This window comes from Nanorana parkeri, unplaced genomic scaffold, assembly GCF_000935625.1.
Source record: "Nanorana parkeri isolate BGI_ZX_2015 unplaced genomic scaffold, ASM93562v1 scaffold1041, whole genome shotgun sequence".
Lineage (NCBI taxonomy): Eukaryota > Metazoa > Chordata > Amphibia > Anura > Dicroglossidae > Nanorana > Nanorana parkeri.
This window is the reverse complement of record NW_017307309.1, coordinates 389517-402575: the sequence shown is the minus strand read 5'-3', so window position 1 is coordinate 402575 and position 13059 is coordinate 389517. Positions and strand designations below refer to the sequence as shown.

Here is a 13059-nt window from a genome sequence, read left to right as displayed (position 1 = left end):
ATGATCCTCACTCACATAGATCCAAAAATCTGCCAGATACCGGATTGCAATATCCCAATAAACAACGCACTACACTATTCAATGTTTGCATTTCCCTGTAAGCATCTGGGCTTTTCTAATGTATACAGTTGTCATGTATTGCTCTTCTCCCAGCAATGCCATGTTGCCCTATGCTGCAGGTGATTATAGGACACATCGCACTGGGCTGTGACAACCCAGGCGAGGCAGTGATGGAAAGCAGTAATGCGCACAATATTTCGCAGGACGTGAATTGACAGCCCCTGCCTGTGTTATTGCGTCATAGGAAAACCTGGAAGAGCATCGGTGCGCTCTGTCTTGCGGCTGAGTGGCACTGCCCATTGGGGTGCTTGGTGCTGACCTGTTGGAATGGAGAAGACATCGGGATCGGGTGACTCCTCCTAGTTACCTGTACATCTGCCCTTCCTGATCACCTCCATTTGCCTGGGTGTTCTCTCCATCTATGCCTAGCACAGGGATGTGACAGAGGCAGCAGCACTGGCGGAGGAGGAGGAGGGACACAGGCGATCAGCTGGGAGGATTACAGCCTTGAACAGTCGGAGGAGAAAGAGGAAAAGGGAAGGTAGGAGGGGAGCATAGCCAGCAGGCTGGCAGGCAGCGTGTAGGGGAGGAAATAAAATGACAAGATTTATCTAGAGATCGCCGCAAACACATCGGTGCCCGGGAGAGCGAGAAGAGGCAGGAGGCTTCTATTGATCAGAAGACATTATCAGCCGAAGAGATCGCCCTCCATGCTCGCCAGCCCTCTCTGCCTTCACACGAAGCCGACTAGCCACTGCTAGCCCTTGCCCTATTTTTATGATCGAATACTGGGGCTAACAGGTGCTGGGAAATGCCAAGGAACGCATAGCACATCAACGATCCCCCTAAGGCTAACAATGACCGTGTATTTGAAAGATTTTTGGGCAACACTGCTTGATCTTGCAAGTGTCACATTGATGCTTATATAGTATATTCATAAAAGGGAAAGAAAAAGATTTCAAAAAAGGAGCCACGATTCCATGTCCAAAGATCAGGGAGAAATGAAGGACTGGCTTGAAGGTTTTCCAGCTTGTTTTGATGGAATATCAATGACAGCTCAGTGAAGGTTTTGGGGGGAGCCTGGATCTTATGGACTCCATTTGTGGCATGAGCTTTGTGGAATGAGGATTTCAATCTCATACTGAGACAGTGCTATAGTCATAGGACTGCCCTTGTTATATGCAGAGGAGGCAACCAAGGAAGGCCCCATCATTTGTCTGACCTGCCCACTTTCTTGCAATATGGCTGGTGCAGGAATTTGGGGGTTGAGACATAAGTGGCTTTCAGGGTTTCCTGGGTCTTCCTGTTAGCAATGGCAAGTGGCAACAAATCCCTAAGCAACTTCAGTAGCATTGGCTTAACCATGAACACCATCAACAACAACAACAACATGCATCAAGAATCCTTCGTTTTAGCCAAGGGAGATCCTGCCCTCATTATTCCGGTCACTATGGAGGTGCCATGTGACAGTCGGGGACAGCGTATGTGGTGGGCATTCCTGGCCTCTTCCATGGTGACATTTTTCGGGGGCCTTTTTATTATCTTGGTGTGGAGGACCCTTAAATACCTTTGGACAGTCTGCTGCCACTGTGGGGGCAAGAATAAGGTAACCAAATCTGTGAACTTTACAGTTAAGTTTTGTTGCTTGTCTGGGGGTTTGTTGATCTGGTTTGCTGGTTTTACAAAAGAAGGTGAGTTGTCGGAGTTTGTGGAAGTAGCTAGAGAATGCTCAACTGAATGGGATCAAAAGTGCACTCTAATTTTAGGATCTTATTATGGAAAGGCAGAACAGTTGGATAGTCTCTTGGCTACTAGCATACTTTAGTGTAATGTGATATTATTGCCACCACATGAGCAAGAACTGGATGACCATCACTGCTGGTTTTCAAGTTACTTTAGCTTGGGTGGTGAAAAATACAAAGTAATAGTGACTTACTGCAGTAATCAAGTGCTTCCAAAAAAACATAGCCACTAAATCTTAAGCATACACGTTGGACTTTAACGTGGTATTGAATAGGTGAATCAGTTGATCTTCAGCAACAACATATGATGTAGGAATAAAAAATGAAGTCAGCACGGTACAGTACAGATGATGAGAAATACGCATAGATAACTTTTCTGTGAATCGGGCTGCAGCAATTATACATCAAATCTTATTTTGCTTGATCATTTTAGTTCATTGCTATGGGATGCAAGTGGGAGTTAGGAAACTTAATTACACTGTAAACTAATAGATTCATAAATACCAGATTTTTTCTGTACTTGGATAGCAAACATAAGGATAGAAGCAAAAGACAAATTGGACCTGCCGGTGTCTTTTCTTAATTGGGCAGTGTCATTTATTAGCAATTCCAGTATTATAATTCATACAGAAGTTTGGATAAAATACATTAAAACAGAAGCAAGATGTAATTATTGGATGAAAGAGATTGCGGACTTACACTTCTCTCTTGCCTTGGACATAAGGCTAATTGTTGTAATGGGCCTAGCTGATATATTACTATTAGTTTATTGTTTAAATTAATTCCCTAATTCTTTTAGCTAGGTTTTTCTGATATTTGTTTTATTTTCACTTTGCCAGTTTGTTTATTTGTGTATTATTATTATTATTTTTTTTGAAATGTTGTATGCTCCAAAATTCTAGTAGTAATATCAGGAAGGTGACCTATCAAGTTGTAAATCTGTCATGACTCTGTCAAATAGCAAACCACTAGACGGCTGTTTGTGAACATCTTCATAATCATATCTACCCAAATGTAGCCCATATTTAAATTCTGCTATACTGCAAGAGCTTGCCTGATATTGGCTTCATTCCAAACCATGTATTTTTTCAAAGTTAAGTAAAGAAAAATAGGTAGAACTTTGTTTTTTTTAATTTTGTTAGCAGTCTGTTGTGGGAGTAGAGAGTAAGGGAAAGGCACCTGCCTTCCCCAGCGACAGTTAGTGTATGTTATAAGATGTCACCATCCGTTTTTATCAAATCGAAATGCGCAGACCAGTCCAAGCTGTGAGATGAAACAGGTCACAGCTCTATTGTGATTATGTATTTTATATTAATTAGAGAAAGTACTTTCCTTTATGCATCAATAATTTATCATGAATTGTAGCTGCCACAATACAGCTCTGCAGGTGTATTCTTCAAGAGATAATTGGTCTTGATGACCACAGTGTAGGAAATGGTATAGTTCACACGTGTCTTTAACAAGCACAGGGAAACACATAGGGAGTTTCCCCTACTTCTGTTACAATTTCAGTTATTCCAGTGAATGGATACAAATTCCTATAAGGGCTTAGTATTAGGGGTCACAGATCAGTGACGTGTTGCTTTAGCCAATAGCAGCCAGCCAAGTATAAGAATTTATTACTGTATCGCTCAGCTAATGACGGCTGATTTGTGATGGAGTGCCATGAGTCACCGGGCACCCATACTCTTTGCAACATATTAAATTAAGCTCTCTAATCATAATTAAAGCCATTTAAGATTTGTCATAGATGCATTATTACCCATATAAAATCTTTGAGATTGGTGCATCACACCATAAAGGCAATACATGAAATGTTGTGAAGCAGAGCTAAAAATAATTCAGAGGTTACCCAGAAGTAAACTGAAGTAGCTGGTGTGTTTCTCACTGTCCTCACTATGCAATTTATAAGTGCTAAAATGACTGAAGTAGAAGATACCCTATGGCAGTGTATGTATTATGTGACAAAATAACCTGATGATGAATACAGTTTTACAATGTCAAGTAGTGAAAGTGAATGTGTGATCAAGCTTTCTGTTCAGCTTAACAATATTTCATACAAGTGAACCTTCACAGGAGACACACACACACACACACACACACACACACACTGTATGTATATATATATATATTATATATACATATATATATATACATATATAATAAATGTAAATAAAGATACTTTATTTTAAAGCATATGGGCACCTGAAAAAAGAGGATTGGGACTTCTCTTATATAAGATAGTTGATAGGAGCTTTTACTTATCCTTTGCAAAGAATACCGGCCTCGCCCTGCTGGCCCTTTCGTACAGGCCTTAGGGTATAAACCTACTCATGCATTTTGGAGCCAAAGATGGAACACTTCACTCCCCCTCCCACCTCCGTGACTTCCCATCACTATCCTACCTTCGTAGAGACAGTTGCTAAGTATCCCTGTTGTGTCATAGCCCTGCAGGATAAGGAAAATGAAAACGCAGTATACAGCATACAATAAGAAGTCAGCTTGGCCTGCATTGTAAAAATCACAGAATGAATGTGGAAGTCACGGAGCACAGTTTTGCAGATGATTAAGAAAAAAATAGGCAAAATCATAGAAAATGTACAATTTTTGTAGTCAAGAGTAATTTGTCAGACCTATTAAAGATATGAGTTGAGGTTCTCATTAATATACAGCGTTCCTTTCTATGTATATCCTTTTTGAAAGTGAATAAAATACTATTTGGATTACAGCAAGGGTGGCATTTTAAATAGAAAGACCTACCATAAATATTTTATTTTCTTCAAAGGATGTGCCCGGTGCTAGCGCGGTGTGTATAAGTAGGGAGCAGCAGTTCAACCTTTTTGTTAGTTTTAAAAATTTGACTTTTTGTTTTTTCCTTAAACTCAAACCTGCATTGTTATATTTATAATCCTGCACAGGCGAAAACCCCTCCAATAACGGGGAACTGCAGTTAAATGCAGTGTGGTGACTATTCTACTAATGTTGGAGTTAGTACTATGTACTAAAGTGTCTGATGGAGGAATTGTAGGGTCTGTGTATGAAAACCAGAGAAATTAAAAGTGCAAAACAACGTTTTGCCCATAGCGGCCAATCAGTTACTTTCTGTCACTTTCCCAGAGAACAAGAGATAAAGCTTAATTGGTCACTTTGGGCAATAGCTCCACTTTTGTCCCGGTTTGCTTTCTCCAGTTTATATGAATGGGCCCTTTTCCAATTGATTCTTCTGTTCATACTGTCGTCTGCCATAGTCTGTGTGGGCGACACATTTCTTTTTTTCAGAATATTTCATATAGTACACTTACTGGTGAGAGAAGATTTAGAATTGTATGTTCCAAAGTTCCAGAAAAGCCAGCGCTTTTGATGGTGTAGCACGGTACCTTTTGTATGGAAAGAATAGGTTAACGCTACTTCTATAAATGTGTCAGGCTAGAACCTTATTTCCTCAGTAATATTGACAATGGCTTAATACATAACTTGGAAATCTATTTTTTCTGTAGCCCACATTGCATCACTGTTTATTTGTGGAATTATGTCACTCCTGGTATGGTTTATTCACTGTAGATGACGGGTAGAGAAGTAAAGCAGACCCAAGGCTCTTGTTTACTGGAATAGCCAGAATCTGGAGTATTGACTATAATAGAAAGTTAGGCAAAGCTGTAGTTTGCAGGAGTAGTGTACACTCATGCACTGCAGTAAATATTATTAATCTCTTTGCGAATGAAGGTAACAGAAAACTTATTGACCAGAGCAAACGCTGCAGTTTTCACTGAGTACAGTGTACCCAATAACTTATTTGCTTTCCATTACAGAATTATTTTCACACCGACTTTTCAGAACCTGAGGCTTTCACAATTATTTGTTTATAAAATCATTCACAATATGTTTTATTTACAAATTCATGACTTTTCACTGTTTAGTGCCTAACATTTGTATTAAATAATACTAAAATAAAAATAATTTCACTAAAACATGTAGACTACAGGGACTCTAAAAATGTATAGGTTGTGATACATATACTAACATATACAGTAGTTCATAAACAGCTGTATATTTTTTTTGATTTCAAGGGATTGTGTTTTTTCTCATACATTTCCTCTTTGCCTCAGGGTATAGTCAGTGCAGGATTTGTCATAAAACATTTCTTCTCTTTTTCTTTTCCTTCAAATAAAAGTGGTTCCGTGAATATGAACTGTTATTTTTTCACTGAAGTATCAATCAAAAGTCATTATTTTGTTTGTTACCATTGAAAGAGGAAATATATTCAGGTATTTATTTTGGTTAGAGGACTACCCCATGTGTGTCTTTCCTACTGTTCCACTGCACTGGCATCCCATAGGGTCCAGACTGAATGGTGACCATGTGACTTTCAGGCTATATTATGTCCGTGGTCCATTTTCTAATGCTAAAAGTGTTTAGACTGGCAGAGTAATATAAAAACATCAAGGTCACCCCAACAATAAAACATTTAGAGCATTATGTATATCCAAGGATAATTTTTTACATCAGATAATTTTTATTAAATTTATAAAAAGAAAAATATATAACAACACATATAACACAAATGCATAAGAAACAACCAAAAGCAATAACACCACAAAAAAAAAAAAAAAAAGGAAACCCCACATCCACCAAATGCACATATCAATAAAACAGTATCCAGGAACTAACTCATTTAGCTCAAATCACCTAGGCACATATGGACATTTACATCACTGCTGTAATTCAAAAAGAAACATAGAGACTTGGAATTGGATTAGTCAAATTATATCTTGAGCTCACATATATGACACGTATATGTCTAAATAATAATAATAGTAGTAACATGAAGAAATTCTAGAGTGCCCTTAATGAGTACTATAGTGTACCTATCTGGACCAGAGTAAAAAAAAAATGATCTTCACCAATCCCTCTATATTGATAGGTAATGCGTTCAAACATTACAATATTATCTAACTCAGACACCCATTCAGATAATGAGGGAGGGATGGAGAAAATCCATTTCCATGCCACAAGTCTCATAGCGGTAAATAAGGCTATGTGTATAGCAAATAAGGAATATCAAAAATTGCAAGTATGCAGACTCTGGGTGTGTCATCTAACAATATACAGAAGACAGAATGAATAACCTTCCTTAATAACCACTGCACCCCAATGAATAACCACTGCACCCCAATATCGCACCAAATTAGGACATCTCCACAGTAAATGTATCAGGGATCCTTGGTGAAAACCACATTTTGGATGAGAAGGGTCAATCTTGGCACCTATTTTAAACAGGAACTTGGGTACGATAGGTCCTGTGCAAAATAAGTAGTTGGGTAAGTCTATGAGACGTTGACAAAGACACTGAGAGAACAGCCCTCACAGCACCCATCCAAGAATATTTAACAAGAAATGTTCTAACGTATTGCACATTTTTATTGGAAGGTGACATCAAAAACTACCATTAAACGTTTTTTTCCCCACTAAGTTGCCAGTTTAGTAGAATTTTCTTTATGGTCCCAACACACCAATGAGGAAGAGCTCACTAACGATTACAGGGGCACAACCTTCACCTGCTGCTTGGACATATTATTGGGCGTAGAGTTAGTTAGGTGCTTAATGGCCTTTGGAATGCATTTTTCTCTACGTGGTTTAGTTGCTATACAAAATAACCTTATAAAAAAATGGAAAAGTAGACTCTAAGGTATTCAACAAGTTTGCATTGCAATGCTGCTGATTCCTTACTGTTTATTAGAAGGTAAAGCAAAAAATAAAAATAAAAAGAATTAAAAACAGAGACTGGTTAATGGAGGAACATATGTTCTGCTGCCTGATATTAGACTTCTACCTGTGCCCATCCTAAGGCTCCGTTCGCACCCAGTGTTTTATAGCGTTTTTTTCTGTCCTAATAACGATTAAAACCCCCCCAAAATAAAATCCCATTTATTTCTATGGCCATGTTTACATCTAAGCAAAACACCTGTCGCTGGAAAAAGTACATGAGCTTCTTGGCCCCATAGACTTCAATGGAAACACTCAAATGTGTGCATTTGCTGTGTTTTTGCGCAATTTTGCAATGTCTTGCCCATTTCAGTTTAGATGCATACACTTTCACCTGTTCAACTATTGTGCATCCAGGGATAGTGATCTATTCCAAACCACTTGTAATCATATCACATATGATTACATGCAGAGTGCCACTTATACATCCGGCTGCTGTCCCCTGTTCATTAACTTGAATGGGTGACAGCAGTTGCAGCTAAATGGGATGTTTGTATATGTTTGTTTAGGTTAGTTGTATATTTTGTTTTAAATGTTTTGTTAAAATGTAGAATAGAACAAAGTTAAAAGAAAAAGATGTCAATGAGCAACCTGTTGCATTTGTTACATGTCATTTTACAAGATATGCTTTCTGAGGGTCTGTGAATACTCCAAGTATTATGAAAGCCAACAGCAGACAGAGAGCTAATACTACCAGCTAATTAGTGAGATTATATACTCCATCTGCCAGCTGGCAGCTCAGCCAATCAGCTGCAGGCCCACTGTTTACTCACTAAGGACCATCACCTGGTCAGGAAGGGCAATGAGAGTATGGGAGATAAGACTTTGGTACAGAGGCGTGTAATCTCTAGCCATATACTGTTAATGATCTCATAGATAAGGATCCTAAAACTCACGCAGTGACAAGTTTGTTTTTGTTGATCAAACTAGACAAGATCATGGTTTTAGGTTAGTTATCATTTGACATTATTATATAAATTAAATCAGAAAATCACATTTATGTAAAATGTTTAAATAATAAATCTGTTGTTTTAGCACTGTAGGCTAGAGACTTGTCCTCGTGTGTTCATCGAGGTCCTGCTGGAGATAGGAGAATCTAAAGGTTCCCATACACTGCACGATTCTCGTATTAGAATCGCAGGAAATCCCTCGATTGTACGAGAATCGTGCAGTGTGAATGAAGACGTGCGACCATTTCTACTGTACGGTCGCACGTCTTTTGTCTAAGGAGCATGCTAGAAAACCAGCCGAAAATCTTATGATTTTCGGCTGGTTTGAATGATGCTCGGGAGACAAATGCCGAACGGGCCGGTGTGCGCACGCGCACACTGCCCGTTCAGCATTGCGGTCATCGGAAGCCCGCCCCTCAGGGGGGCGGGCTTGCGATGATCGCAAGTACAATCTGCCTGTCCAAGATGGGCAGATCGTACGTTTTTTTAATTACTTTACAACCATCGCAAGACTAAGGTCTTGCGATGGTTGTAAAGTGTATGGCCACCTTTAGAGGAATAGTTATTAGCAGTGCACCTAACAAGGAGATTGCTTTACTAAAGTGAAGTTTTGGCAACCTGTGCTAAATGTAAACATGCAAAAATAGCAACTTCTGCTCATAGTTGGATGTTCAAAACAAGCACAGGTTCATATTATTTAACTTTGCTTTAGTAAAGTGTTCACAAAGGGCTGTTGTTACTCTAAGTGTAGCTGATACTTCAGTCTACAACAAGCAGATAAACGTGTAAGAAATAGGCAGGATTTAATCTTGGCTTGTAAACACCAGTCTGAAGAGCATCATGTACAGTAAGCAGTTACAAAGCTTTCTGTAAGCTTCGAGCAGCTTTCTTGAAGTCCTTAAAGCACCTTTCAGCTTCATTCTGTGGAGCTGAATACAGAGCTTAACTGGAAAAGGGGCTGTGGCTTTAAAAAAAGGTTTCAGCAGGCAATTGCAAGTTTCAACACTGCTTGAAGCTTGATAAAGTCTGCTAATGCCTGCCAGAAGCCAACCTTCCCATTTAGGACCGTTTTCAACAACTTTAGCTTGGAGATTAAAGCAGACATCTGCCCAAAGCCTTTCTTGAAGTAGAGGAGGGTTAGAACTTCTGTTGGGTTTTGCTGTCTGTTTCCCTGTGGGGGAGCTTTTATTTCTCTTGATTTCTCAGTTGCTACTAGTAACTGGAACAGGATTTAAAGGGGAATCTCCTTATGGGGCCAGCAAAAAAATGGTCTGACCATTCCCCATTCACTGAGCTAAAATATAGTTTTTTTATTTTGTTATTGCTGCCCATGTTCATTTCCCCTCAATTGACTAAGGTTGTTCAAGTACAGGCAGTCCCCGGGTTATGAACAAGATAAGGACTGTAGGTTTGTTCTTAAGTTGAATTTGTATGCAAGTTGGAACAGGTACATTTTTTAAGTGTAACATAGGGAAGGGTTAGCACCCTGTAATATTTGTTTCGCTGTCTGTGCCACTGTTCAGAAGATTTCACCTCACTTTCTGTCCTTGTAACAATTGGATTTTTAACATTTTGGGTTGTCGTTGAACAAGGATTGGTGATAAAGCTTCAGTGGAGACAACTTTTGCCCCATGATCACTCTTACAGGAGTGGATTTCCTTTCCTAGTGGTAGATTTCCTTTCACTTCCTGTTGTCTCAAGGACAGGAAGTGAGATTAAATCTTTCTAATGTGGATACAGACAGCAGTAAAAACCTCACAGTGACCTGGAAGAAGAGGCGGGCCCCCCACGTCTGCACATCTAACAAGAGCCAACTTACTGTAATCTACGCACAGTACTACGAACCAGACCCAAAAAGGTGGACACTCCTCGTCGGCACAGGTGCAGTAGCATTATAACTACTAAAATGCTGCGCAGTACACTTTGGCAGCAGCCTGTGACCCCCTGCTGTACAGTAAAACCCCCTCTTTGTAAGTAGGAGTCGTATGCAAGTCGTATGTATGTAACTCGGGGACTGCCTGTATATGCCAAGCCAAAAAAGTTTTTTTTTTTTTTGGATAGAGTGGGGAAGGATTAGAACCCCATTGTCTGTTTTTTGTTTGTCTGATTTATACTGCTTTTACCGTAAAAACCCCAAATGAGATTCCATACTTAAAGTTCTCTGGACATGCTTGCTGTTTTTGATTATTCTTCAGACCAGTATTTATATGCCAAGGTTAAACAATGTATGGACTAAAAAGTCACCCCATGTGTCAGAATGTACCTTTAACTAGCCAATTACCTAGCTAGTGGAGCCAATTGCTCCACTATTGGCTCATTATCATGATAGTCAACCTCATTGGCCTATAGTGTGGCACAAGTGGCTAGAGGGGTATAAACTTTTTATTTTCAGAATCGAGTTTTCTGGGTCCTGAGAAAAGTCCAGAGTGCACTAGAGGATTGTTAAAGCTGGCAGGGCATCTCAGGGTTATGCCCATCCTGCCACAAGTAAGGTGGCTTTAAAATAATATCCTTGTATTCTAAACAGGTGATTGAAGCTTTATAGTGTGGCAAAAAACCTTCCACCATTTAGTAAATCACCCCGTAGAAATTCTTCTTCTAAAGAAGATTCTAAAATATAATACTGCCCATAACAGTATAGTGTTTGCAGTCATATGACATTATATACATATACACAAACACACACAAATGCACACGTATATGATACATTGTATTTCTTACAGATTTAACTCTGCAGTAGCCTGTATGAGTAGTTGATTGTGTTAGTTCTGCTGTTCAGCATGGAAGATTTTTCTGACTATCTAGCAATGAAAGGTTTAAAAAAGCCCTTGCATTTCAATAATTTATTTAACAGTCAAGTTGCTCAGTTGAGTGGTGGAGTAAATTATAGATGCGTTGCTTGTTATGAATTAATCAGGATATGCAGGTAGGTTGAGGTGTTGCTGTTTATACCTCTCATTATATGAGGTCTGCGTCCTTGGCCTCTGCTGCACATTCCTTTACAATAACAGGGCAAAAGTATTCTTAGTAACAAGAGAATATTTAGGTTATTAAGGCACAGGAGCAGATAGGTTCACAAACAGAGAAATATGTCACAAACCTGGCCAATTCAGACTTACTATATTTGTCAAAATAAATGCTTGAGCAGAGTTCAGGAGATGCAGAAAATATGCTGCTGAATTTATGTACACTTTTTCTGTAAACCTGGAGTTTGGCCCTACTTGCTCCTCAGGCTCGCTGTTGCTCAGTGAGACCACCCATCATTAAGGCAACCACAACTGAGGTAAGCCCAAGCAAAACTTCTACAGGAAGTCAGGATATGCATATCATTACAGAAAGCTTACTTTCTGGATTTGTTGAAGGCTAACCTTTGCTTCTACATTTATTATCATAAAGTCTGAATTACCCAGGTGTATGGCAGGTTTACTGTAAACTATAAATGTAACATTTCACAGAGAATCTTTGAGACTTACACATAAGACTTGGTCCTCCTTACTAGTTATAGTCCTCCTTACAAGCTAAGTATGATGGGCATTATTACTGGTCAATATGGAGGTGAGTACAGCAGGACCAAACTATGTGAGAGACCAGGTCATTCTTCCCCTAATACAGTACCTCAAATTTTAAGGTTAAAGGAGAACTATTGGGTTAGGGCTTTTCCCCATAGTTCTCCTTAGGGTAACGGGAGGACACAAACTAGCGTCCTCCCTTCACCCTAAGCTCAGTATACCGCGCGCTGTAGACGCCGGAGCTAAAGCGGATCCCGACAATTATGTCTGGATCCGCCCAGCTGCGTGAGTGACAGCTGGCTCTGCCTATCTAGAGGCAGAGCCAGCTGTACCTGCCCCTCCCCCATCCGTTCCGCCAGTCAGCGCTGAAGGATGGGACAGGGGAGGGGGGAATCCAGTCTCTCCCCTGTCACGACAGAGAGCCGTGACAGGAGCGAGAAGTGAGCGAACGCCGGTATGTGTTCGCTCACTTCCCGATCTACTGAGCCGACCTGTGACAGTTTCATTGTCACAGGTCGGCTAGAACTATGAGGATGAGTGAAAAGCACTCACCTCATAGTTCTCCTTTAAAGCGGAGTCTGGGTGCAGGCAATGGTAGGTGGCTGCACTGTCATTCCACCAGTAGTAGCTGCCACAGGTTTGCTTTAACCACTCTAGTCTGTGTTCCTGTCCCCTCCCCAAGTCTGTAATAAAGTTTGTATTCTCTGGTTGTTACCTTTGCTTATGCCACATTATGGTGTTTGCATTAGGGCACCACAATACCACCACTATTTTTGTAATGACTAGATCGCAACTACAAGGTGTAATGGCTAGCTAAAGGACAACTAGAAGGTGTAATGGATTATTTCACTGGAGTCCCCAAGAGATTTAACGTAAACCCATGCTTTACCCATGCACGGCAAAATAACAGGTTTACTTATTTCCCCCTCCCAGAACCACATGCTCACCTTCCATGTACTCCCCAGCTACTCCATTTGCCTGCAAGAAGAAAACTATCTATCTGTTACTTCAAGATATAGGGGATTATGTGACTCA

At 40.0% G+C, this 13059-nt stretch overlaps 1 protein-coding gene across 1 annotated transcript in view; it reads left to right on the top strand.

The window, feature by feature from the left end:
* Positions 1-1214: 1214 nt before the first annotated feature.
* The window catches only part of LOC108796020 (calcium-activated potassium channel subunit alpha-1-like), a gene marked incomplete at its 3' end in the record, with an annotated part of 400113 nt that continues 388268 nt past the window's right edge, over positions 1215-13059 (top strand). Inside the window, exon 1 of the mRNA XM_018567387.1 lies at positions 1215-1666. Coding sequence (XP_018422889.1) covers positions 1373-1666 — 294 coding nt within the window. The remainder of the gene's footprint in view (positions 1667-13059) is intronic.